This window comes from Plecotus auritus (genome assembly GCF_963455305.1).
Source record: "Plecotus auritus genome assembly, chromosome: 8".
NCBI classification, from domain to species: Eukaryota; Metazoa; Chordata; class Mammalia; order Chiroptera; family Vespertilionidae; genus Plecotus; species Plecotus auritus.
This window is the reverse complement of record NC_137782.1, coordinates 11,349,685-11,375,184: the sequence shown is the minus strand read 5'-3', so window position 1 is coordinate 11,375,184 and position 25,500 is coordinate 11,349,685. Positions and strand designations below refer to the sequence as shown.

The 25,500-nt window shown below is 40.8% G+C and overlaps 1 protein-coding gene across 5 annotated transcripts in view; it reads right to left on the bottom strand.

The window, feature by feature from the left end:
• DYM (dymeclin) overlaps window positions 1-25,500 on the bottom strand; it is a 260,359-nt gene that overhangs the window by 40,308 nt on the left and 194,551 nt on the right. For all 5 annotated transcript variants that reach the window (XM_080684272.1, XM_080684270.1, XM_080684273.1 and 2 more), the window contains 2 exons: window positions 7,272-7,454; window positions 5,105-5,218 (listed from right to left, as the gene is read on the bottom strand). In XM_080684272.1, coding sequence (XP_080540398.1) covers window positions 5,105-5,218; window positions 7,272-7,454 — 297 coding nt within the window. The remainder of the gene's footprint in view (window positions 1-5,104; window positions 5,219-7,271; window positions 7,455-25,500) is intronic.

The window sequence follows — 25,500 nt, the reverse complement described above, 5'->3', positions numbered from 1 at the left end:
GCATCCGAAAGTTTGCTCTGAATTGTCTAGTACAAACAGCTTCTACACATTAGTAGCATGTATACGCAAAGTTTGTTGAGCTGCACACTATTTAGCAAAGCAGAGTCGGACTTCTAACCATGACAGACTGGGCCAACCAATATCTGAAAGTTGTCTTTGAGACCCACACAGATCAAGTACAAATCCACTTCCAAAAACAATTCTTACAACACTTGCAGACCAATTCTTTAACCAGTCTGTCAGAACCATGTTCTAGCTACTATTCCCTGGAGCTTTCATTTTTTAAAAAAAGGTTCCTATTGATTTTTGAGAGAAACATCGATTGGTTGCCTCCTGCATGCCCCCTACTGGGGAGTAAGCCTACAACTTGGCCATGTGCCCTGACGGGAATCAAACCAGCAACCTCTCTCAGTACAAGGGACAGCGCTTAACCAACTAAGCCACCCTGGCCAGGATTCCCTGGAACTTTTTTTTTTTTTTTTTTTAAATATATATTTTATTGATTTTTTTTACAGAGAGGAAGGGAGAGGAATAGAGAGTTAGAAACATCGATGAGAGAGAAACATTGATCAGCTGCCTCTTGCACACCTCCTACTGGGGATGTGCCTGCAACCCAGGTACATGCCCTTGATTGGAATCGAACCTGGAACCTTCCAGTCCGCAGGCCGACGTGCTATCCACTGAGCCAAACCGGTTAGGACTGGAACTTTTGTAATCAATGAAGATGGTGTAGCTGTCTCGTAGAAGGCCTACATGCCCTCCTCTGCCTACCAGACAATTCAGATGATTTCTTGGACTAATTCTATTGGCACTTCAATCTTACTGCTAGGATCCAAGTCAAGCAATAATCTTCTAACTGGTCTCTCTGCTTTCATTGTCTCCCATGTCTGGTCTCAACATAGCAGTCAGAGCAATACTATTTTTTTTTTCTCTTTTTTTTTTTTTAAATATATATTTTATTGATATTTCACAGAGAGGAAGGGAGAGAGATAGAGAGCTAGAAACATCGATGAGAGAGAAACATCGATCAGCTGCCTCCTGCACACCTCCCACTGGGGATGTGCCCCGCAACCAAGGTACATGCCCTTGACCGGAATCGAACCCGGGACCTTTCAGTCCGCAGGCTGACGCTCTATCCACTGAGCCAAACCAGTTTCGGCGAGAGCAATACTATTAAAATATAAACCACATCATGCCAATTCTCTTCTCAAAATCTTGCACTGGTTCCCCATGTCACTGCATCACCTTTCCCCCATTATCTGTTCACCTCCTACTACTCCCCATATTCATGCTGCTCTAGCCACTCTGGTCTCCTTGTTACTTCTTCAACATGCCTGGCATGCTCCTGGCTTTGGACCTTTTCAATGGCTGTTCTTATTGCTTGGGACTCGGTATGAATCAGCATGTTTAACTCTCTCACCTCCTTTTTATCTTTGCTAAATGTTGCCCAGACCATTCTTTGTAATTCTACAACTTTCTTCCACTGCACCCTCACCAATACTCCCAAGCCCCTTCCCCAGCTCTTTTATTTCCCAGAGCACTTATGGAGTTCTAGTACAATCGATCGTTTTGTCATTACATTATGCTCATGTTCATTGTCTGTCTTCTGCTGGACAGTGAGCCCCGTGGGGCAGCCATCTTTGGTCACCAATAGGCCCAAGCTCTGAGAGCAATGGTCATCACAGAGCCGGTGCTTGCTAAAGATGTACTGTGGCAAGCTCACATGTAACATGTACATCAAGTCCTCATCAGCACTGGTCCATGGCTCAAACCTAGGCCCCTTCCTCCAGTCAGCCTGTACTTAAAGAAAAATTCCTCACCCAAAGACATGTTTTTTTAACATTGAATTTTGAGAGAGAGGGAAGGAGAGGAACATTGATTGGTTGCCTCCCATATGTGCTGCCCCAACCAGGGATTGAACTTAGGTGTGTGCCCTGACTGGGAATGGAATCCGCAACTTTTTGTCGATGGGATGATGCTTCAACCGAGCCACCTGCCCAGGGCTTCTCCCCATACTGCTTTGTGCTTTCTCTCCCCTTGTCCAGACTCCTGTTCTTTACTTCTTCCCACATCCCACAAAGCCTTTTTGGACCCCTATTTCATGGTTAAGTATCCATCCATTCTCAGTCCCCGCATTGAATCCTCCTTCCTTCCTTCGGTAACTGAAATCTGGCTCTGCCCTCAGGACTCCCATTCCCCTGATGCTTTGGAAATAAAGGCTGCTCATTCTTTGTTCCTTGGCCATCGATCCTCTTATCCTCTACGGTCAAGCAAAAAGCTCTGCCCATCTGAGGCTGGTACCGGCTTCTTCTCCCCATGTGGCTGCCACCCACTGACTTCCAGGCTGCTCTCCCATTGATTGGAACATTTGGCTCCCCATCTTCCTCCACCACATGGCTTATCATCCTAAGAGACTATGATGCCCCTGGGAATGACCCATCCTTGGCTTCCAGCTCACTAACTGGCTCAGCCACACTGACTTTCACTCACATTCACACCACTTCAGTGCCCCCACTCTTGGCCACACACAGGCCATGTGATCACCACGATCTGCTCCGCTTTTGACATCTTCAGTCTAAACACACCGCCCTTGAATCACAATCTCCGTTACTTCCACTGTGCTGGTTCTCTGATCTCATTAAATCCCTCTTTTCCGGGCTCCTCTGCGCAATCCTTTTTTACAGCCTCATGACAGTTCTACTTCTTGACTTAGCTTAGACACCAAGACCCATCACTTCCTGTGAGCAGCCACTCCATTCTTCATGGATTTTTATACTGCTTCATACGGACCAGTTAAGTATATCTGAAATACTGCAACCTCCCTCCCCAATAAAAAACTTAATGTAAGAATGGAAGTATGAATTCCCTACACATTTAAAGAATGTCAGGTACCATTTCACACCTGTCAGAATGGCTATCATCAACAAATCAACAAACGACGAGTGCTGGCGAAGATGTGGAGAAAAAGGAACCTTTGTGCACTGATGGTGGGAATGCAGACTGGTGCAGCCACTGTGGAAAACAGTATGGCATTTTCTCAAAAAATTAAAAATGGAACTCCTATTCGACCCAGTAATCCCACTTCTGGGACTATATCCTAAGAAACCAGAAACACCAATCAGAAAGGATATATGCACCCCTATGTTCATAGCAGCACAATTTATAATAGCTAAGATTTGGAAACAGCCTAAGTGCCCATCAGCAGATGAGTGGATTAAAAAACTGTGGTGCATCTACACAATGGAATACGACGCTGCTATAAAAAAGAAGGAACTTATACCATTTGCAACAGTATGGATGGAACTGGAGAGCAATATACTAAGCGAAATAAGCCAGTTGGAGAAAGATAAATATCACATGATCTCACTCATATGTGAGATATAAATGAACAACATAAACTAATGAACAAAAATAGATCCAGAGACTAAGAAACACTGAGAGAAGGCAGGGGAGAGGGGGGTAAGAGATCAACCAAAGGACTTATATGCGTTAGCATAACCAATGGACACAGACACTGGGGTGGTGGGGGCTTGTCCTAGGGGGCAGGAGTGGCGGGGCGGGGTTGTCAATCAGGGAAAAAGGAGACATGTAATACTTTAAACAATAATAATAATAAAAAAAGAATGTCAGGAGTAAAGTCAAAGCCGGAGTGTCGGGTGAACTGTAATTAGCTATTAGGCTATTGCCACATGGTGGTGCCATTTTTGCTGATAAACAGAAATACCCGCCGTTGCTCAGCACTGCGCGCGCACACGCTGCTGTTTCCGTAGGGTGGAGCTCCTGAGTGAGTGGCTATGAGACTAACGTGCTGTTGTCTCACACACTCTGCTATTGTGACTGAAACTATTTTCACATCCTACAACAGTATCTCTCAAGCCCTCAGTAAGCAGTGGTTTAGAGATGGTACTGAAAACACAGCCCCAAACAGTGACTTTGGAAGAGCTAATTGTGATAAAACACTATGAAGAGGCCAAACATCCACTATGATGTACTGTGCTGTTAACTTAAGACCGAGTACTTAGAACACTTAGAAGGTAATGTAGGAAAAAATTAAAATAGTAAAGGAAAAATATGGTACAATGCCGTACATTCATGCATCCCCCCAAACCATGCCCCTTACCTTTTTCCCTGAGAAAATTACTTTTTTTTTTTTAAAATATATTTTATTGATATTTCACAGAGAGGAAGGGAGAGGGATAGAGAGCTAGAAACATCGATGAGAGAGAAACATCGATCAGCTGCCTCCTGCACAGCTCCCACTGGGGATGTGCCCGCAACCAAGGTACATGCCCTTGACCGGAATCGAACCCGGGACCTTTCAGTCCGCAGGCCGACGCTCTATCCACTGAGCCAAACCGGTTTCGGCGAGAAAATTAGTCTTGAAGTATGCATTTACATCATGAATCTCTTCAGAAACATAGCCAACACACAATGTAGATGTCTTCTTAAAATACAATGTTCCCTACGTCTTTCATAAAGAGCTCCTCTTTCCATAGATAAACCCAAGCACAGAGCAAACAGTGCAGCGATTATGAGCAGGGACTCTGGAGCCAGACTGCGTGGAAATGAATCAGTTTCATAATTTTCTAGTTTTATGACTTGGGTAAGTTACTTACCTTCTCAGTGCATTAGTTTGCTCAGCTGAAAAATGATGATAATGGTACCAACCCCCACTACCTTAAAGGGTTGTTGTGAGGATCGAATAAGTTAATCTATGTAAGACACTTAAAACCCCACCCCACACTGAGTAACCAGGCAAGCGTTAGCCATTGTTGCAAATGTCATCATCACCACCTTCACCTTCCCATCAACCCTTGATGATACTTAGAAGAATGAATTTATTTCACTGGGTTAAAAAAATAAGGTGCTCCTTTATGTAAATTACTCACACCATATGCAATGGGATGAAGATATCAGTTCCCCTTTTGCTACTTTGGGAAAACTGTGAGAATCCTTCATCACAGTCTGTGTACAGTATACAGTAGAGCGGTGATATTTAGGGAGCCTTTTCTAGTGCAAGCACTGGGTGAGTGATCTGATTCTGAGTACAGGCTGCTCAGACACTAAGGGAGAGAGCAATGTGTGTTTCATTTGCCAGTCCTACCTTCAGCCTGTCTTTGGGCAGAGCAACAATTCCTTGCTTGATGATTTCCAGGACCCGTTCCACCGAGAGCTCAGCTCCAGCCTGTAGCAACCTGGAGCTGAAGAAGGTGATCACCTGGAATGCAGAATGGAATTTTTTGAACAAGTAGATGTAGGAGACATATTTTCAGACGGCCTTTTCATATAGTGCCTTTCTCATATGGTCATCAAACTATCATCACTACATGTCTTACAGTGACCTGGCTTTGAACTCACTAGCCCTCCGAAATGCGTCCTCTCTATAGAGTTTGATGTCTGAGTCACAGTCGGCCCCTGAATGTTCAGGGCTCGTTATGCATTCTGTGAGTTAAGCAGGCTCCTGAATCTGCTCTTTCTTGTGCTGCCTCACCTTGCGTTTATATTTCAGTTGGAGAGCAGCACCTATCAGAAGGTAGAGAAAGAAAGCTAAAGCTTAAAACCTGTTAATACTGAGGCTTCATAGTAACTCTAAAAAAAAAAGGGGGGGGGGAATAAGAAAGAAATGGGAAGATAATGGCTAAAATGATGTTCTGGACAGTATTTATACATTTAATTTTCCCACAAGACTCATATCCTGATCACCAGGGATAATCAACAGCAAGCTATAATTACTTCTGCTCATGTCACAGCACAGCCTGAACTAAGCAGTGACATTCTGGACATAATACTGTCCCTTAATATTTGTCACAAAACACTAAAAGAATATCATATCTTAGCAAATCATTTTAGCACCACAGTGATAACAAATCAAGACATTGTAGATCCCTTGTTATTCAAGAACATCACACTTGATTTAACCTTGTTCGCCATTTGTGGGACCGCCATATTGGTAACTGAATAGACTAGTTTGGAGTTCAGTAAGGATGGCTGGATCTGGAAATACACAAAATCTAACTTGAATTTTACACTGAGCAGAGATAAAAATAGTTCTTGCCTTTACCATACTACACATCCGTTATTGTTCACTGCCTCTGCTCTCTACTTACATTAAGCCATGAAATTTCTTCTCTCGTTTGATGTGGTAACCCTATTTTGTCCTGCTGCCTATTCAGCCAGATCATTTAATCTTATGAGTTAGATGGGAGGCATGCGTCCCACTGGCTAACAGAAATTTGGCCACTTGAAAAACACTTGTCTAACTCCTTCTGCAGAAGTTAAAAGTGCTCCAAGGTTAGTCACTCCTGTCTCAGATATTTAACATTGCTGAATGTCTTAATGAAAAATATCAACTCTCAACTCCCTGTCAGCTAAAAATAACAGCAGATTCATAGTGTCCTCTCCCAATACTTTTCAAGGTTAACTTCATGAAAAAAGAAATAGTAAAGACTTGCTTAAGCCAAAATTTCAGGGGCATTTAGGGGAGGGAAGGTAAAGTGCTGAAAGAAGCAAAAAGTAGAGATGTTATTTATATCTCTACTATGGCATTTTTTTTCAAAACATGTAAAAAGAGTTTAAAATGTTTCTGAATAAATTTCAGAATAGTGTGCCCAGCACTATTTTGGATGGCAGTATTCAACAAAAAGTTGTTGGAAAGCTTGCTCGTTTGGAATCTTACTTAGGTTTATCCTAGTGAATGTTGAAAGCATAGAGTTTATAATGAGAAGACCTGGATTTAAGGTCTGTCTGAGTGACTTATTAGCTAAGTGACCTTGAGCCAACCTTTTTTCTTTCATGCGCTGCTTTGCTTCAATGGGATGGTTGAAAACTCAGATGAGATTGTGTATATGTAAATGACTCACAACGCAAATATGTAATCATTATCCAAGACAATGATTCTTAGGCTTGGATTTGTGTTAAAATCACCTGGAAACTCTCTCTCAGCATCTAAGTTTTCTTATCTGGGATAATGGTTAAATATATTTTAGGACATTCATAATATAGTTATTAAGATGTGAGATTTTCAAAGAATTGATATTACATAAAAATGTTAATGATCTAAATGTTAAGTAATATATGTGTGTGTGTGTATATATATATGTCTGTGCATGTAAGATATACACACACGGAATGCAACAATTGTTACAGCAGAATAGAGGGCAAATACAGTTAATGTTAAAGAGATTCTATTATAGTTTTTATCAAGGTTTGTTAAATGCCTCTACTTTAATAGTTAAAAAAGAACTATGATAAATACCTCCATTTATACTTACCAGATCAATATTTTGCATTATATCCTGAAATGAAGGATGAGTTCGGAACTGCTCAAAGAGATCTCGTTTGTAAAGCAGTGCATACACCAAGTTTGGGTTGTGGTGAAGAGAAGTTGTCAGGCAGGAATTGATGATCTCTAACATCATTCGGATCACTTCCTCGATGACATTTAGGTCTTGTGCCTGATAAAGAAAGAAAATGCCCACACAGGGTCAGTGTTTTACTCCTTGACACAGAATTAATTGGAATGAGAGCCATAAAACTTAAGAGCCATTATGAATACCTTTGTCAGGTTCTGTTCAATAAAAGCTCTATCCCAGTTCCCAATTTCTAGCAGGGAACCTGGCGCCAGTGTGCTGCCTCCCACCTGGCACCTATGGTTGCCTCCCGCACACAGGGATTGAGCCGGCAACGAGGTACATGCCCTTGAACATGCCCTTGACCAGAATCGAAGTCGAGATCCTTCAGTCTGCGGGTCAATGCTCTATCCACTGAACCAAACTCACTAGGGCTCAGATGGTATTTAAAGAAGGTTGCTATTGGATTATTTTCCATAAGGATTAAGTGAGGTAGCATTTGTAAAGCCCTTAAAACAGTGTGTAACACGTGGTAAGTACCACATGAGAGCTTTTTAAATATAAAAACAGATACCAAAGTATTTTGAAGGGTAAAAGTCATTTTAAGTTTGGACATATTACAAAAAAGAACCAAAAGATAAAAATGCCTTTAGAAAGTTAATAAATTAATTCAATTATTATAACTGCAAATAACTTAGAAATCACATTTCTTAGTCTTAAATATAAGCCTCCATATTCCATTTCTATTAATTTACAAAACTGGTCCTTTAAAAAAAGCCAAAACAGGTCCGTCAGAGGACAATGTATAGGAAAATTGACTTACATTTATGGAATAACAAAGTTTTATAAAAAGACATGCTTTTAAAAACTAATTGTTTTCTCTGTACTGTTAAAACTAGCTTTGTTAGAAAGCAAATGTGATGGCTAACTGGTGGAACAGCAACATACGTGCAGAATATTGCACCTTTTTCACTCATGGTATTGTATTTTTCGAACACACAGCTTCCATTCCAGGAATGGATCCCAGGTCAGACTTTGTCCTCAAAAAAAACAACAACAAATCCCAAACAACCCAACACACACACACACACACACACACACACACATTCACTGCAGAAAACCTCAAATGTAAAGACAAGAACCCTGAGAAAATGGTCCTGTTTTCCGTGGTTCTGTGGTTTTCGTACATGTTGGTAATGAACACCGAGCAAGTCCTGTGCTAAGTAGTGATTTCATGTCAAAGGGACAAGTTGGCAGTTGTGGGAGTATCTTACCCTGTCAACAGCAATCATGGTTGCCTCATTATATAAACTTCCTTTTCCCTTTTAAGAGGGGATTTATACAGTTAAATAGTTTCAAATCATTTATTTTTAGTTTCCTTAAGAGAAGCATATGTATCTTGTTTGTATTAGTTTTGGGGGGATTCCAAAAGAGTTGTCTAAATTTCCTGCATTTTTAGCAGAAAATAAAACCTTCAACAAAATTAATGGATGCTGCCCAAGTGGGGAAGCGGGGGAGGAAACGCACAGGCAGGCCTCTTTCTAAAGTTAATGTGCAAATGGCCTTGGAATCCAATCATTTGGTGATAGACCCTTGTTATCTTTATGTTGTTAATTCACTGGCACACACACTGAAAAGCTATGTAACCACGCTATTTCTAGCCAGAACTGGATCTGTCCCAACATATCAAGCTTCTTATAGCAAGAACTAGCTTTCTATTACATGCAAATCACCGCTGAAGAGTAAGTCCTGTGACCAGATGAGACACTGTGCAGCCTTAATAATCTGGGGGGAAGGAGAGGGCATCAGCAGGCAGTTATGGCCCCGTCGTTCTTGGGTGGGAATGTAAAACGATGTGCTCTTTTTCTTCCTTCCGTGGACGGGGCTTGGATGTGGCCCACAGCCCTAAACTAGAACCCTGGGAAGTCTGTTATTTAAAACACCATTACTGGTGGCAGGAAGGCAAGATAATGGTGGCTGCTAGGGGTCACTGGCTAACTTTACATGTGTTTCCATACTTGGAAAACAGCCAGAGAACTCACAAAAGAGGAATGTTCTCATTGAAATCCAGCTAAGATGCAGCCCCCAACAGTCATATCACCTTAGCAGGCGTGCACACTGGGCAGGCAGTGGGTGCAGAAGAGTGCTTCCCCCATCTCCCCAGGCCCCTCCGACAAGCAGAAGAGCGTAGGCATGCACCTGAGCCCCGAGGGTTCCAAAATTTAAAATTTCGCTTTAAGAATTAGTGTTGACTTTCCCTGCTGGTAGCGCTTGCAAACATGGTGAACGTTCCTAAAATCGGCCGAACTTTCTGTAAGAAGTGTGGCAAGCATCAACCCCACAAAGTAACACGTATAAGAAGGGCAAGGATTCTCTGTGTGCGCAGTGACAGCGGCGTTATGACAGGAGGCAGAGTGGCCATGGTGGGCAGACTAAGCCGATTTTCCAAAAAAAGGCTAAAACTACAAAGAAGGTTGTGCTGAGGCTTGAAAGCGTTGAGCCCAACTGCAGATCTAAGAGAATGCTGCTACTAAGAGATGCGAGCATTTCGAACTGGGAGGAGAGAGGAAGAGAAAGAGCCAAGTGATCCAGTTCTAAGCTTCATATTTTGTTTTATTATATGACAATAACATCTTGATATGTTAAAAAAAAGAACTAGTGATTTCCTTTCTCCTTCCAAATATATTAGTGTCTCATTATAAAAAGAAATGTCCGTTCACTCTATAAAAAAGTAGTATCTGAATAAAATAATTCTCTAGGAAGATGTATCTTTAAAAAAATTGGTAGTCTCCTGAGTGCCTCCCCTCGTCCCAATCTGAGATACAAGACCCCAGTTCTAGCCCCAGCTCTGCCAATCACCAGCTATGTGAGCTCTGGTAAGGCCCTCAGCCCGAGTTGCAGTTTTTTTATTTGCAAAAACAAGTGCTTATGAGATTTAAAAAACTTCCTCCTACTTGTAAGTCTTAGTTCCCATTAAGAATGTAGAAAATATTGAGTTTAGAAAGCAAATTTTATTAGAGTAACCAAAAATGTGATTAATGTAGAAAAATCTTTAGGGTGACATCAAACTTCAGTAAAATCCAGAATTTACTTTTGATGACCCCAGCACCTTAAATAGAGTTATTATTAGTTCAGAAGGAAAAACCCCAACAAGCTTTGAGAGTAAAAACATATAAGGTTAGCCCAGCCAGTGTAACTCAGTGAACGTCGGCCCATGAGCCAAGAGGTCACGGTTCGATTCCTGGTCAAGGCACATGCCCGGGTTGCAGACTCAATCCCCAGTGGGGGACGTGCAGGAGGCAGCTGATCAATGTTTCTCTCTCTCATCGATGTTTCCACCTCTCTATCCCTCTTCCTTTCCCTCTAAAATCAATAAAAATGGTATTTTAAAAAAGTAAGTTACTGTAACTAGGCTTAAAAAACACACATATGAGGCTAAGTCTGAAAATAATCATTCTCTAAACCAAGGAACCTGCTGGTTCTTCTATAACTCATTGTTTTCAATGTCTGCTAATGATTTTTTATACTGTTAATGTACAGACAGGAAATACTCTCTGTAGGCTTGTATGCCATGGACTTCACATCAGAGACCTAGGATGCTTGGCGTCCTTTTTTTCATTCTTTCCTGGGAAGAAAAGCCAGTGGTGCTAAGAACAGCAGTCAAGAGTCATAGACAGGGGAGCGATAACCCTGAAATTTAAATTAAATAAAAAAGGAAAAATGAGGTGGCTGCAAGTCAGTAGAGAGAAGTCGTAGGTTGGGTCCTAGCCCCAGTTTTGCCATGGACTGGACAGGTCACCTCTGGCCTCAGTGGGCACAAAGTGCAGTGAAAGGGCTCTCTGCAGGGAGGCTTTATAAGGGACCCGATGACGCCTCCTTAGCATGTGGAGAGTGCAGAGTGCCTCTCCTGCCCTCACCAGCCAGAGAAGCCAGCTGGTTCAGTGAGTTGTAAGTCTTCCTAAAGCCACCAGGGACTGAGGATGCTGCTGCAAGGCAATCAGTGCAACGCAGTCCCACGGGGACGAGTCCCTCTAAGGGGAGAAGGAACACAAGCACTCCCTCGCTTCTGCAGAGCACAGGAGGAAGCGTGGTTTCCACAGACGGGGGAGGAGAAATCAGCTAAAGATTTCAATGAATTCTTTTTTTAAAGTACATTTTTATTGATTTCAGAGAGGAAGGGAGAGAGAGATGGAAACATCAATGATGAGAGAGAATCATTGATTGGCTGCCTCCTGCACACCCCCTAATGGGGATAGAGCCTGCAACCCCAGCACATGCCCTTGACCAGAATCGAACCTGGGACCCTTCAGCCCACAGGCCGACGCTCTATCCACTAAACCAAACCGGCTAGGGCAGAATTCTTAAAGGCTAAGTGGGGTCTGATGTGTCAGTCCAGAAAGGTGGAGCTGTAGCTACAGTGGAGTCTGCACTCACTGGAAAGCTCTTTTCTCTCAGCCTCACCAGAGAACAGTAACTGAGGGTCAACACCATGGCAGGCGCTGTCCTGAGCAAGGTACCAGCATATAAATAGAAGCAGCTCTTCCTCTGAATTTCACCTTGGAGTTACAACATCCTGCAAGGCAGACACTTCTCAAAAAAGCCTTTTTTCCAAATATGTAAGAAATGTAACATTTGAAAAAGGGAACAAACACTTATTGTTTTTACTTGGAAATAATATTGCAAATATAATTGAGGGATGCTGAACCTCAATCTAGATACCAAAAACGATGTTCATGGATTCAAATCAGGAGCAATTATTCTGTATATTAAAGAATCCCTGGCTTTACAGAAAATTGGCCAGAGTGTAGAAGAGGAATTCTGTGGCACAGCAATTAACAGTCCAGGCTCTGTCCTTGATCCAGTCAAGGTCAATGGCAATGAGGGTGACTCAGTCTACTGCTACAACCTGACTGGCCTTTCAATCTTGTTCTACTATTTACAGCTTATGTGACCTTTGGAAAAATTCTAAACCTTCATTTCTTTATCCCCAAAATTGTTACAGCAGAGTGCAAACAAAATAATGTCTATATAAAACACCTACCCCAATGCCTAACATGCAGTAACAGCTTGAGAAATTATTGCTCTTACTAGTAAAAGCAACAGTAATAATGAATGAAAGTTTCCTACTAGATATTTATGTACTTGGGAGGTATATTTATATTTACTCTATCAGGCACTAAGTCAAACAATTATGTTTTCTGACTTGAATTTTTAGGTCTATTTAAAGAGAAGTGCTTCCATTACATTGAAATTTAAGTTTTAGAACAGATGTGTGTATTACAATGAAATGCACTGAACTAATGGTGAATCTGAGCTCTTTAAGAACTTATATGCTATTGTTACACTAAAATAGCTCATCTCCTTAGGAAATACGATGTTAAAAAGTATTCCAAGTCTAATGCTGAAATATCTGTGACCTTTGACTAGAGACAGTTGATTTGAAACCCACTGCATCATAATCATATTCCACGTAATGACCAAAAGTTGTATTTATGGTTGCTTAATGACTGGGACCAATGCCTACATTTTGTCCAAACAACTGCCATTGCTCATGATTCAGTCAAGGTCAATGGCAATGAGGGTGACTCAAGTCTGCTGCTACAATTAGAGCAAGGGATCACTTGAAGAAGTTGCCATGGAAACTGTCTATCGCCTAGCAATGATGATTCAAAAATTTTGAGAGGCAATCCTGTATTAAATTTGCAATTTATTTCTTGTGGCAGAAACTAATTTTAAAATCAGTTTGAAGATCCTTAAAGTAATGGAGAATGCTTATTATAGAATGAGTTACTAAATGAGACATCTTCAGTCTAAATGTCATTGGACTTATATTTTCAAAAGCTTCAAATGCACCCAAAAACATATAAATAACCCAATTTTTATCTTGCTATTGTTTGTGATACAGGGTTATAAAATAAAAATGTTTCATTCATTATCATCTATTTAACAATTATTTTTATAGATTTCAGAGAGGAAGGGAAAGGGAGAGAAAGAAACATCAATGATGAGAGAGAATCACTAATAGGCTGCCTCCTGTACATCCCCTACTGGGGATTAAGCCCACAACTCGGGCATTTGCCATGACCAAGAACTGAACCGTAACTTCCTAGTTCATAGGTTGATGCTCAACCACTGAGCCACACTAGCTGTGCTATCATCTATTTCTGTATTTCTATCATATAAAATCAGTTTTGGGGACTGGAACTTAGCATGTGTAACATTTATAAGGGTCTGACTTAAAATGACTCACCTTAGGATCATAGTTTAGCAACCAATGAAGTCATGAGTTGGGGCTGCCTGTCAATTTTACTATTTTTGGGGGGTAAGAAAAAGATGCCTAATTTTATTTTGTGGATTTTCCTGAACAAAAGTCTGTAGAAACAACTATCAATATTTAAAAGATAAAATGTAATGCAGCATGAATAAAATTCTTCTTTTAAAGGCAAAACGTTGATATTAACATAGAAATACAGAAAAAACGCTGTTAAAAGAATCTCTTCAAAATCTAGTTGGCAAGAAGGACTATGATCCCCGCCTTTCGTTTCTTCTATTGCATTCTTTATTCTACTTGTATCAATTTGGGAATAAGGAAAATATTTTGTTACAAGAGCGCTATGAAAAACAATCAAAACACATTTAGGCATACATTGTAATAAGAAAACTTTCAAGCACTAGTATAAATGGCAACAAAGCTAAAATTCACTTGGTAGCCTTTCCATAAGAGTGGTAGTACAAGGAAGCACTAGAATGAAGATGCAGCTTTTTCTACACTATGTAGACAATCAAGTGACCAGGTAATGATAATTCTCTTTGGTCAGCTGTCCTATAAGCCACAGGTAGTTTTGGTTTTTCTTTAGTGAAAGGAAATTCATGGTTTCCTTAAGGTCCAAAGTCAGAGTTGTTATGAGACATTCACCACTCACGTGGTATGTGTGAATCACAGACATGAGATGCACCAGAAAGACAGCCCTGGGGGTCAGGCGAACAAAAATTCTCAAATACCCAAAGAACAACAGATGGAAGTATAAAATCAACCTCAGAACGTACAGTCACCCCTCCGTATCCACAAGGGATTGGTTCCAGGGTCCCTCCAACCCAGGATACCGAAAATCTGTGGGTGCTCAACTCCTTCATATAAAATGATGAAGTATTTGCATATAACCTACACACATCCTTCCATATACTTTAAGTTATCTCTAGATTACTTATAATACCTAATAAAATGTGAATGCTACGCAAATACACTGTAGTTGTTATACCGTATTGTTTAGGGAATAATGACAAGGGAGAAAGTCTGTACATGTTAAGTACAAACAAAGCCAACCATTGCAGGCCCAACTACATAGCACACATCAACAACGTTAACTCCCCACCCCCTAAATATTTTCCACCGAGGTTGGCTGTATCTGTGGATGTGAAACCCGTGCATATGGAGGGCCAGCTGTAGTTGCTTTCTTAATAAAAACGCCTCTCCAAGCAAATTTTTTAGAAAGTTTTTTTTTCCTTGTATGTGTTTGATTTATATTTAGGAAGCATGTTGTGACATTATTTGAACTAATTTACTGGTTATTATTCAGCAGCCATTGTTAACTCTAACTCTTTAGTATGCCAACAAGCCAAATAAAAGGATGATTATAACTTTCTTAATGACTTCAACTTTATGTCAATTAAAATTTGAGTAAATTGGATGAGGAAGCAGACATGTTGAGAAAAAAATACAAAACCTGAAAGACAAATAAAGGCAGAGGGAGAAACTAAAAATGCATTAACTGTGCAAACAAAAAATAGCTACAAAATGCCTTTTACAAAAGGTCTCAAAACAGTTGCTCTCTGAATACTCCATACACCTCCTAAGAGCTTTGGAAACAGCAAGAATACAAACACCCACCCAGTATTCTGTGCTCCCTGTAATTTAGGGGCCGTGGTAGGTCTGGTTCAATGTACTCCAAGGAGCTGGGTAAGTTTTTTGTTGTTTTTTTTTTTTTTTTTTTTAACTCCTTCAGGTTACCGGGCTAATTGATGCATTTAATCCTCCCAACAGCTACCATTAGCCAACACAACATCCCAGATGAAATGTGTCATGTCAAATACTGAATGACGGTGTTATGAAAAGCACTGGATTAAAGCAGTGACCAATGGACACAAGCCCTACGTGGGTGAGGTTCAGAGTCCAATAGGAGAGACTTGTGGGAAATGCTGTGAAGGCAAAGGAAAGGGAGAACAGGGAGGGTAAGTAAATGCAGTGTAGACCGAGACCTGAATAAAGCAGCAGGAAGTAGCCTGCTAAAGACAACACATTACAATGCTTTTAAGGGTTTCGGTCAGTGTCATTAGAGACTTCCAATTAAATAAGGAAAAATATCAGAAGAAGAAAATGCCCAACTGTAGAATGCATAATTTATTAGCAGTTTTAGCTAATCTCTCTTGAACTACCAAAAATCAGACTATGCTTAATAGCGTGAGGGTGCCAATGAGCCCCTAACTTTACAGGCTAAGACTTGGAGGATAATATATGAAACTCATTTTTGAAAATGATCCCAAATATTTATTGCACATAAGGTTTCCTGTTCTTGTTTTCCTTTTTTCTAAACTTTTGTCTTAATTTTATCAAAGTAACAAATGAGTATACAGGCAGTCCTCGGGTTACGTCGGACTCGATGTACATTGTTTCGTGGTTAAGTCGCCATCTCTCATTTATTTATAAAAAAAAAAAGTTCCGTCATTTCGATGTATGTACTTATGTGCTTTATGTTTTTTATTATTTATTTACCACAAGTAAAGGTCAGGAATTGTTGTCTTTGTTTTAAATTTTTTTACTGTTTCACTTCATTACTGCTGTGTCTGTGCTCCCTGTGAGTGACGTAGGTGCTCATGTAGGTGGGTTCCGACGGCGAAAATCGCGTTACGTGGCCATAGGAGCGGATCTCCCACGTAACCCGAGGACCTACTGTAATTTGAAAGTCAAGAATACTACCAGATTTGAAACCAAAAAGAGCAGTCCTCGGGACCAATCTTTTCTCTCCCCTAACTACCACTCCCCAGAGGCAAGTATTTTCCACCATTTTAGCTACTTCCTCCTACATCTGTCTTCTTGTTCTGAAATAATGTGTGCTAGTATTTTTTAATTTTAAACTTTCAACTATCTATTGACTTCTCAAAAAAATGAGACTTTTCCTCTTCTAAATTAGTTTTAGAATCAGCTTAAATTTTCCTAAATTTGCTATACTGTGAAATTATCCATTTTTTCAACCACCATATGTAGAAGACAACTAAAAAGAAATATATCTCTAAAGCTAAAATGCTAAAAGAAATGAAACCAAGATTTAACGGGGAACTGAGAGTAAGATCATGATTCAAAACTGAAGACAGTACTTTAAGATAATGGCAGTTAACCAAATCCTCTTGTATCTGAACACCTTCTCTGCAAAAATGCAGGAGAGCATGTAATAATTTCTCCCACTTTGTTACTAGAGTAAAATCTGAGACTATATGAGCTGGAGCGTTTTCCAGAACACCTTGTGAATTCAGTTAGGCCTCTCTTAACTGTCCCCCATGGCCATTCCCTTTGACTGACACAGTTACTTTGTACCTCTCAGAATATGATGGCCCTAGGTGGTTGTTTTATTCCTTTTCTTTTTCTCTTTTGTTTTCTTTCCTTTCTTTACAGGAGGCTGGCATTCCCAATAGGCACAGCCGTGATCCTGCTGGCTTTCTCTCTTGCTCCTGTGTTATTACATTTAATTTGTGTGCTTTTATAACTTTGTACTTACGCCCACAGGCTTTTGAACAATGGGTACGCATTCAATAAATCCAAGAAATAAATGACTTGCTGATTGTAAGTACTTTGAACTCAATGGACAGAAGGATCTACATAAGTAATATAATAATGAGGACAGTAGGATGAAAAATTGAAAAGAAAAAAAACAATCTAAAGCTTTTACCAAAGGCCAGTGTGCGCGCACACACACACAACCACACACACACACACACACACACACACACACGCACGCACGCGCACACACACGCACGCACATTGCCATCCTTTGTTACACAGCACTTATGCTCCTCTTTTGTACTCAGTTCTCAAAACCTCTTCCTCTATATTTTTGAGAGGAAAATGACAAACATGCTAAAATACATTATACATGCTTTCAAGGATTATTTCCTTTGAACCATGGATGGAATGGTGAGTTCAAAGCTTACTATACTGTATACACTGAGTGGCCAGATTATTATGATCTCTGAACGCATAATAATCTGGCCACTCAGTGTATATCCTATATAATAAAAGCTAATATGCAAATTGTCCCCTCGACCAGGAGTTCGACCAGCAGGCAGGCTGGCCAACCGCCCATGCCCCTCCCCCTGGCCAGGCTGGCCGGACCCCACCCATGCACGAATTCATGCCCCGGGCCTCTAATACACACACACACACACACACACACACACACACACACACACACACACACACACTGAGTGGCCAGATTATTATGTGTTCAGAGATCATAATAATCTGGCCACTTAGTGTAATGTAAGAGACACATATATCATGTAATCTAATGGAAATAATTCCAGTGCTATGATGAGGCCATTTGGAGCTTCCTATAACCTGAGTTTATGAATACACTTTGACTTTACTACTATTCACTTGGTTTACTAAGCATGACTTAATTTAAAATCTGAGAGACATACAGATTTCAAGAAAATTAATCAGTATATTTAGCTACTTGAGGTTTATTATTACAAACTAGAGGCCCAGTGCACAAAATTTGTGCACGGGTAGGGTCCCTCGGCCTGGCCGGCAACCAGGGCTGATCTGTAGGGCGACTGGTGGGGCAATCAGGAGGCCCCTGCTGGCACCCACTTTGGCTGGCCTGGTGCCGCCTGCTCACTGGCCCAGCCCCCCGCTACCACCGCCAGTCACCTCCCTCTGCGGGGTGACTGGCGGGGCGATTGGGGGGGGGCCCAGCTGGCACCCACCTTGGCTGGCCTGGTGCCGCCCACTTGCCGACCCCGCCCCCTGCCACTGCCGCTGGGGGCAGCTCCTGCGTTGAGTGTCTGCCCCCTGGTGGTCAGTACGCATCATAGCGACCGGTTGTTCTGCCCATCATTCTGCTGGTCAGTCAATTTGCATAGTAGGCTTTTATTAGATAGGATTATTAATTAAGGTACTGATATAACACTTGCATTTTAAACAAGCTTAACTCATTAGTCTACACAAGAACTTCATCAAGCTGGGAATGCTATGAAGCAGGAACAGGGACACAGACATACTCAAAAGTAAGAAAGGCTAAATAGAAGATTGAGAATCATTAATTTTATACTTTCTTTCCTAAACTTCAATTTAAAAAATAGAATCCCTGAAAGAATCTTTACATGATTAATCAACTACCTGTCAGTTTATACTATTCAAAAAACTTCCCATTTTTACATGCATAGATATCACTTCTGTTTGGCCAAAACTAGCGAATATGTGTTAATCCTCATCTCATCCTCAATTTTCAATCCAAGTTGTTTTAGCATTTTTTCCTCTTTAAGGCATGCCCATCTGACACCATGCACTTGGGGTATCCCCAACTCCTCTGATACAGCATGTCCTCTTCTACCCAACTTCTCAGAGCTCTGGACTGATTCTTCTCTTCCTCTCACGCCACTTTCTCATCATGCTCTCATCAACTGCCATGACGCTGAGTATCTTATTCAGGTTGATGACACCTACCTACATTTCCATTTTCAGTACTTCTCTGAGTTCTAAGCCACTGTCATCTCTCACCAGGTTGGATTAATTGGCTTCTCAGTCTCAACTTTTACCTCTTTAAATCACTTCTCCATAATACTTTTGCAAAGGTACATCCGTTGTTCAAAATCCTTCAATAAACTATATGTCAAACTATATAAATAACATCCCAAATCCTTACAATGAATAGCCCACCAGGCCTGGCATAGCCTGACACTGACCTATACCTCCAATCTCACTTAATGCTACTCTTTCCAATACATTTGGCCTGGTTTCAGTTCGAGGAATAAGCAGAGCTCTGTCCTGCCTCAGGGCATTTGTTGTTTAAAACACTCAATCCCTACTCTTCCTCTGACTGACTCTTACTCACCTTCCAGGTCTTAGTTAAATACCACTTTCTCAGAGAGCAAATACCTCATCTCCCTACACTCCAAAATCTAAATGAGAATGCTCACAATTCTCCTGCATTAAGTCACAGTTATTTTCCCTAGCTGTATTTATAATTTTGTATTTATTTGCTTGCTAAAGGATTTTTCCCCTCTAATGACTCTCTGAAGTGAGGCAGAGTCCATGTCTGTTCATTCACCACTGTATGCTCAATGCTTGCAGCAAACATGACATGAATAAAATCATGTATTTTGAATGGATGATACCCTCCTTGAATTTCTGCTGTTTCACTTTTGTATCTACTCCATTTAATCTTATTTAAAATCTAATAATAAGTAATTAATAAGAGGACTGTTGTGCTTATTTCAGATATGGAAATTGAAGCTAAAAAAGATTAAGTAGTCACTTCCATTATATTTCCGGGATCAGTTCTAGAGCACTTCTGTTAGAAGCAGACCTAATTTCTTGAATGAAATCTCTTGTACTTTGTCTGTTTGCATCTGATACCTAACAAGTCTTTTTAGGCATAGGATTTTCATGTTATTGGGCATCACTATTCCAACTACCTTTATTTTTATTTTTTTAATTTTAATTTAATAAATCTTTATTGTTCAGATTATTACAACTGTTCCTCTTCTGCCCCCCCCTCATAACTCCCCTCCACCTGGTTCCCACCACACCCTCTGACCATACCCCCCCCACTGTCCTCATCCATAGGTGTACAATTTTTGTCCAGTCTCTTCCCGCACTCCCCACACCCTTTTCCCCCGAGAATTGTCAGTCCACTCCCTTTCTATGCCCCTGAATCTATTATATTCACCAGTTTATTCTGTTCATCAGATTTTTTACTCACTTGATTTTTAGATTCACTTGTTGATAGATATGTATTTGTTGTTCATAATTTTTATCTTTACCTTTTTCTTCTTCTTCCTCTTCTTAAAGAATACCTTTCAGCATTTCATATAATACTGGTTTGGCAGTGATGAACTCCTTTAGTTTTTTCTTATCTGTGAAGCTCTTTATCTGCCCTTCAATTCTCAATGATAGCTTTGCTGGGTAGAGTAATCTTGGTTGTAGGTTCTTGCTATTCATCACTTTGAATATTTCTTGCCACTCCTGTCTGGCCTGCATAGTTTCTGTTGAGAAATCAGCTGACAGTCGTATGGGTGCTCTCTTGTAGATAACTAACTGTTTTTTTCTTGCTGCTTTTAATATTCTCTCTTTGTCTTTTGCCCTTGGCATTTTAATTATGATGTGTCTTGGTGTGGTCCTCTTTGGATTCCTTTTGTTTGGGGTTCTCTGCGCTTCCTGGATTTGTAAGTCTATTTCTTTCACCAGGTGGGGGAAGTTTTTGGTCATTATTTCTTCAAATAGGTTTTCAGTATCTTGCTCTCTCTCTTCTTCTGGCACCCCAATAATTCTGATGTTGGTACGCTTGAAGTTGTCACAGAGGCTCCTTACACTATCTTCATATTTTTGGATTCTTTTTTCTTTTTGCTTTTCCGGTTGAGTGTTTTTTGCTTCTTTGTATTTCAATTCTTTGACTTGATTCTTGTGTTCCTCTAGTCTGCTGTTAGATCTCTGTATAATATTTTTTATTTCAGTCAGTGCATGCTTAATTTCTAGTTGGTCCTTTTTCATATCCTCGAGGGTCTCGTTAAATTTATCAGCCTTTTCTAGAAAATTCTTGAAAAACCTTATAACCGTGGTTTTAAACTCTATATCCAGTCATTTGCTTTCCTCCATTTCTTTTATTTGTGATCTGTTTCTTTGTCTCCGCATTTCGGCTGCTTCCCTCAGTTGATAGAGTGGCTTTGTGTGCTAGGTGTCCTATAGGGCCCAGTGGCTCAGCCTCCCCAGTTACCTGAGGTGGACACTCTTGGTGCACCCCTTTGTGGGCTGTGTGCACAGTCTTGTTGTAGTTAAGCCTTGACTGTTGTTGGTATCACTGGGAGGAATTGACCAATTGGCTGTGAGGATCAGCTGTGTCTACACTGGGAAAACTTCTGTGCTGGAGACACCCTTATGAGACAGGACTTGCAAAAGCTTCTGTGCTCAGCTTGGATGGGGCGGAGTCTCAGGGCAGAGCAGACAGCATTGGTTTCCCGTCAGCCCTGCCCTAATAGGCCCCTGTGTCTCAGTGTCCTGTGGTAATCGCTGCAAGCACCTCTGAGAGAAAGCCTCCCTCGAGTTCTGCCCGCTGCCAGATAGTCCAGTGTCTCCCCAAATGAGTCTGGGTCCCCAGAGTCTCGCCTGAAACTGGAGTTCAGTGCAGTTGGGAGCTTTTGTCTCCCTCCTGCTTGAGAAAGCCAGCCACGTACTCAGTTGCCCGCCCTCTCCATGCGCACCTCCGTACCTCTGCCTTTAATTCCGCAGTTCCTCTGAGTCTCAGTGTGCTTTTCTCTTTCCTGACAGTCCAGTTTCATCCCGTATGAGTCTGGGTCCCCAGAGTCTCACCCGGAACTGGAGTTCAGCGCAGTCGGGAGCTTTTGTCTCCCTTCCGCTTGAGAAAGCCAGCCGCGCACTCAGTTGCCAGTCCTCTCTGCCCGCATGCCTCCATACCTCTGCCTTCTGCAGCTCCTCTGAGTCTCAGTGTGCTTTTCTCTTTCCTTCTAGTTGTAGGAATTCCACTCAGCCAGCCTTCCTGTGGTTCTGGATGATGTCCGTTTTGTCTTTTAGTTGTAGTTTTGAAATTGTTGTGCGAGGCAGCAGTTTAGGCGTTTACCTATGCTGCCATCTTGGTTTCTCTCCAATTACCTTTAATTTGGCACGTCACCAACAACAGAGCACTCCATCATTCCTCTCAATAGAAAGGCGATAAGGCTCCATTTATAAACAAAGAAGAAATATATGATGAACTTTCAAAAGTTGAGAGAAAGATGCAATTAATAGTATGTTCTAAAGCCTATAATTAACTCATAAATAGATTATTCTTATGTTCAGGTAAATTTTGCCCAGAAGAATATATGAAAAAGCTTGTCTTACCTCCCATTACTGAATAATGATAAATATATTTGAATGAATATAATCATCCTATATAATAAAGAGCTAATATGCAAATGGTCATCACCTGAGACTGTGCCCCCCGCCCTGGCTCCGGGGCTGGGGACCTGAGGCTGGGCCGGGGGACCTGAGGCTGCACCCCCCCGCCCGGTGGGGCTTGACAGGGGACCTGAGGCTGCGCCCCCCACCCAGTGGGCCTTGATGGGGGACCTGAGGCCGTGCCACCTGCCCTGGTGCCAGGCCAGGGGACCTGAGGCTGTGCCCCCCATCCTGCAGGGCTTGATGGGGGTGGGGCCGGCTGGGTCTGGGTCTCGTGGGATTTCAAGGCGCACATGGGTGGGCAGGGACTTGATTCTGGGTCCCGCAGCGCGCCCCAGACTCTGACAGGAGGGAGATTTTCATATACATTTTACTAATTTTCTTTCATCTCTGACACTTCTATTATAGAGAAAGGGCAAATAGCAATATTAAACTATTTTCTCTAATTAATTCCCCTTTAATGTGCACAAATTTCATGCACTGGGCCACTAGTGATATGATAATATCCATCATTTAGTGAAAACCTACTATGATCAAGGCATTAGCTAAGAAAGTTATATGTATAATCACTAATATTAAATTCAACTCTACAGAGTAGATATCTTCATTTGATAGGTAACTAAAGCTCAGAGAGCTACAATAACTTCTCTAAGGTCACTAACTTAAGTATTTACCAACCAAGTTAACACCGAGTCTAACCTGCAGTGTAAACTGATTCCATTATGTTACAGGGCACTGGAAAGAGACTTTTAATTGGTATTTCTGAGTTTTTAGGGATGGGAGAGTATCATTCAGGTTGTAGAAGATGTAGCAGTAGTAACAATGGCCACTAACATTTACATAGCACTTGTTAATATTTAGCATTTATGTGCTAAACATTGCACTAAATGCTTTCTGTGCATTCTCTCACTTAATTCTCACAATTCCATGGGCAAGGCATTATTGTTTTTATTTAAGAAATCAGAAAACAAAAAATCAGAGGGGTTAATAAGGCCAACATCACATGAAGATTAAATCTAGTTTTTCAGATCCCACTGTTCATACTCGTCAACAACAACAACAAAAATTGCAGTAAAAGACACATGACATTTTTTCTTTAAAAAAATATTTTTTATTGATTTTTTACAGAGAGGAAGGGAGAGGGATAGAGAGTTAGAAACATCGATGAGAGCGAAACATCGATCAAGCTGCCTCCTGCATACCTCCTACTGGGGATGTGCTTGCAACCAAGGTACATACCCTTGACTGGAATCGAACCTGGGACCCTTCAGTTTGCAGGCCAACACTCTATCCACTGAGCCAAACCGGTTAGGGCGACACATGACATTTTCTACCAATCCAGCAGTGCTAAGTATATTCACACTGTTGTGCAATTTCATTATCCTGCTTTGTTTTCCCATGGGAACTTTTAATCATTCACCTGTGCCTGCAATCATTATACATCTCTCTTTATGAGAATGCAAGCTTCATCAGAACAGAAATTTTTATCTTCAATGATGTCTTTACACGGAGAAAAGTGCCTGATAAAACAGTAGTTGTTCAGCCCAGCCAGTGTGGCTCAGTGGTTGAGTCTTGACCTATGAACCAGGAGGTCATGGTTCGATTCTTGGTCAGGGCACATGCCCAAGTTCCAGACATTCCAGTAGAGGGCATGCAGGAGGCAGCCAATCAATGATTCTCTCTAATCATTGATATTTCTATCTCTCCCTCTCCCTCCTCTCTGAAATCAATAAAAATATACTTAAAAACAAAACAGTAGTTGCTCACTACTTGTTGGATGAAGAATAAGGCATTTCAAGTACCATATGGCGTGTGTTTAGGCACACCTCATTCTTTTTTAACTGGTATTACTGGAGAATATTAGTAATTATATGGAGCATTCACAATAGACATGGAAACTTAGGAGTTGAAGTTGGTAATGAGCTAAAGTACTACTAATAACGAAACAAAAGTTACTCTTGTTCCAATTTGAAGTCACGGACCAGTATGAAAGATAATGCCTGGTTATTAAAGGCTCAGAACTTTTTAGGCTTCAAACATGACCCTTAAAAAAGGATAAATTATTAATTCAATCACTCAACTGATCAACGAGCACTGTACATTAAAGGGGAAAAAAAGGTGTTTCAGAGCAACCCAATACCCTCCTCGTCACCTCAGTCAAAATACAAACTGGAGACCATAGAAAATACCAAGTGAGAGAGTACAGGTGACTCAAATGCATGAAAATAATTAACCACGCCTGCCCTTCGATCATCAAACAGACATGCTAATTTCATTTTCGTGGTGCCAAGTATATTTTAGTAAAGAAATTTAGTTCTTACATGTCAACTGTCCAAAAATAACTGCTCTGTTGTAATAACAAACCAAGAAAACCAATATACTCCAATCATGGAATAGCCTCCAACAACTGTCAAAGGAAAAACTAACTTGTTCCCAAATTAGGGTATACCACTTCTCATGACTGAGATCTCACATCAGAGCTCAAATAATTTACTAGTATGAATAAATTTAGAAACAAGTTCGGCTTAACTTTATTGTTCATTGAATCTTCTAATAATACCAGAAATCTAGGTAAACTCATGCTCTCATGATCATTTTTTTTTTGCATGCATAAAGGTGATCTCCAAATATTCTTACATGGATTCTTAAGAATTTTCCAGAGATCCATGAAATTTCCAGAAAAACAGGTAGAGCTGAATTCTCAAATACAATTTGTTTTCAGAAATTAAATCAACTCAGGAAAGAGTTGTATTTCCATTCATACACTGAGTAAGATTACTGTATTTTTTTGGGTCTTATCTGGAGAAACTAAAAGTGCCATTTTAAAAACATTTGCAGCTTTGACTATAATCAACTGTAATAATAAGATACCAGCTCAAAAAATTCTTTTCATTTAAACCTCTTTTGTAATACAGCTTTTTAATAACCCTCATAATAGCCGAATTAAAGGACCCCAACAGAAATCATTCATCCCACATAAAACAA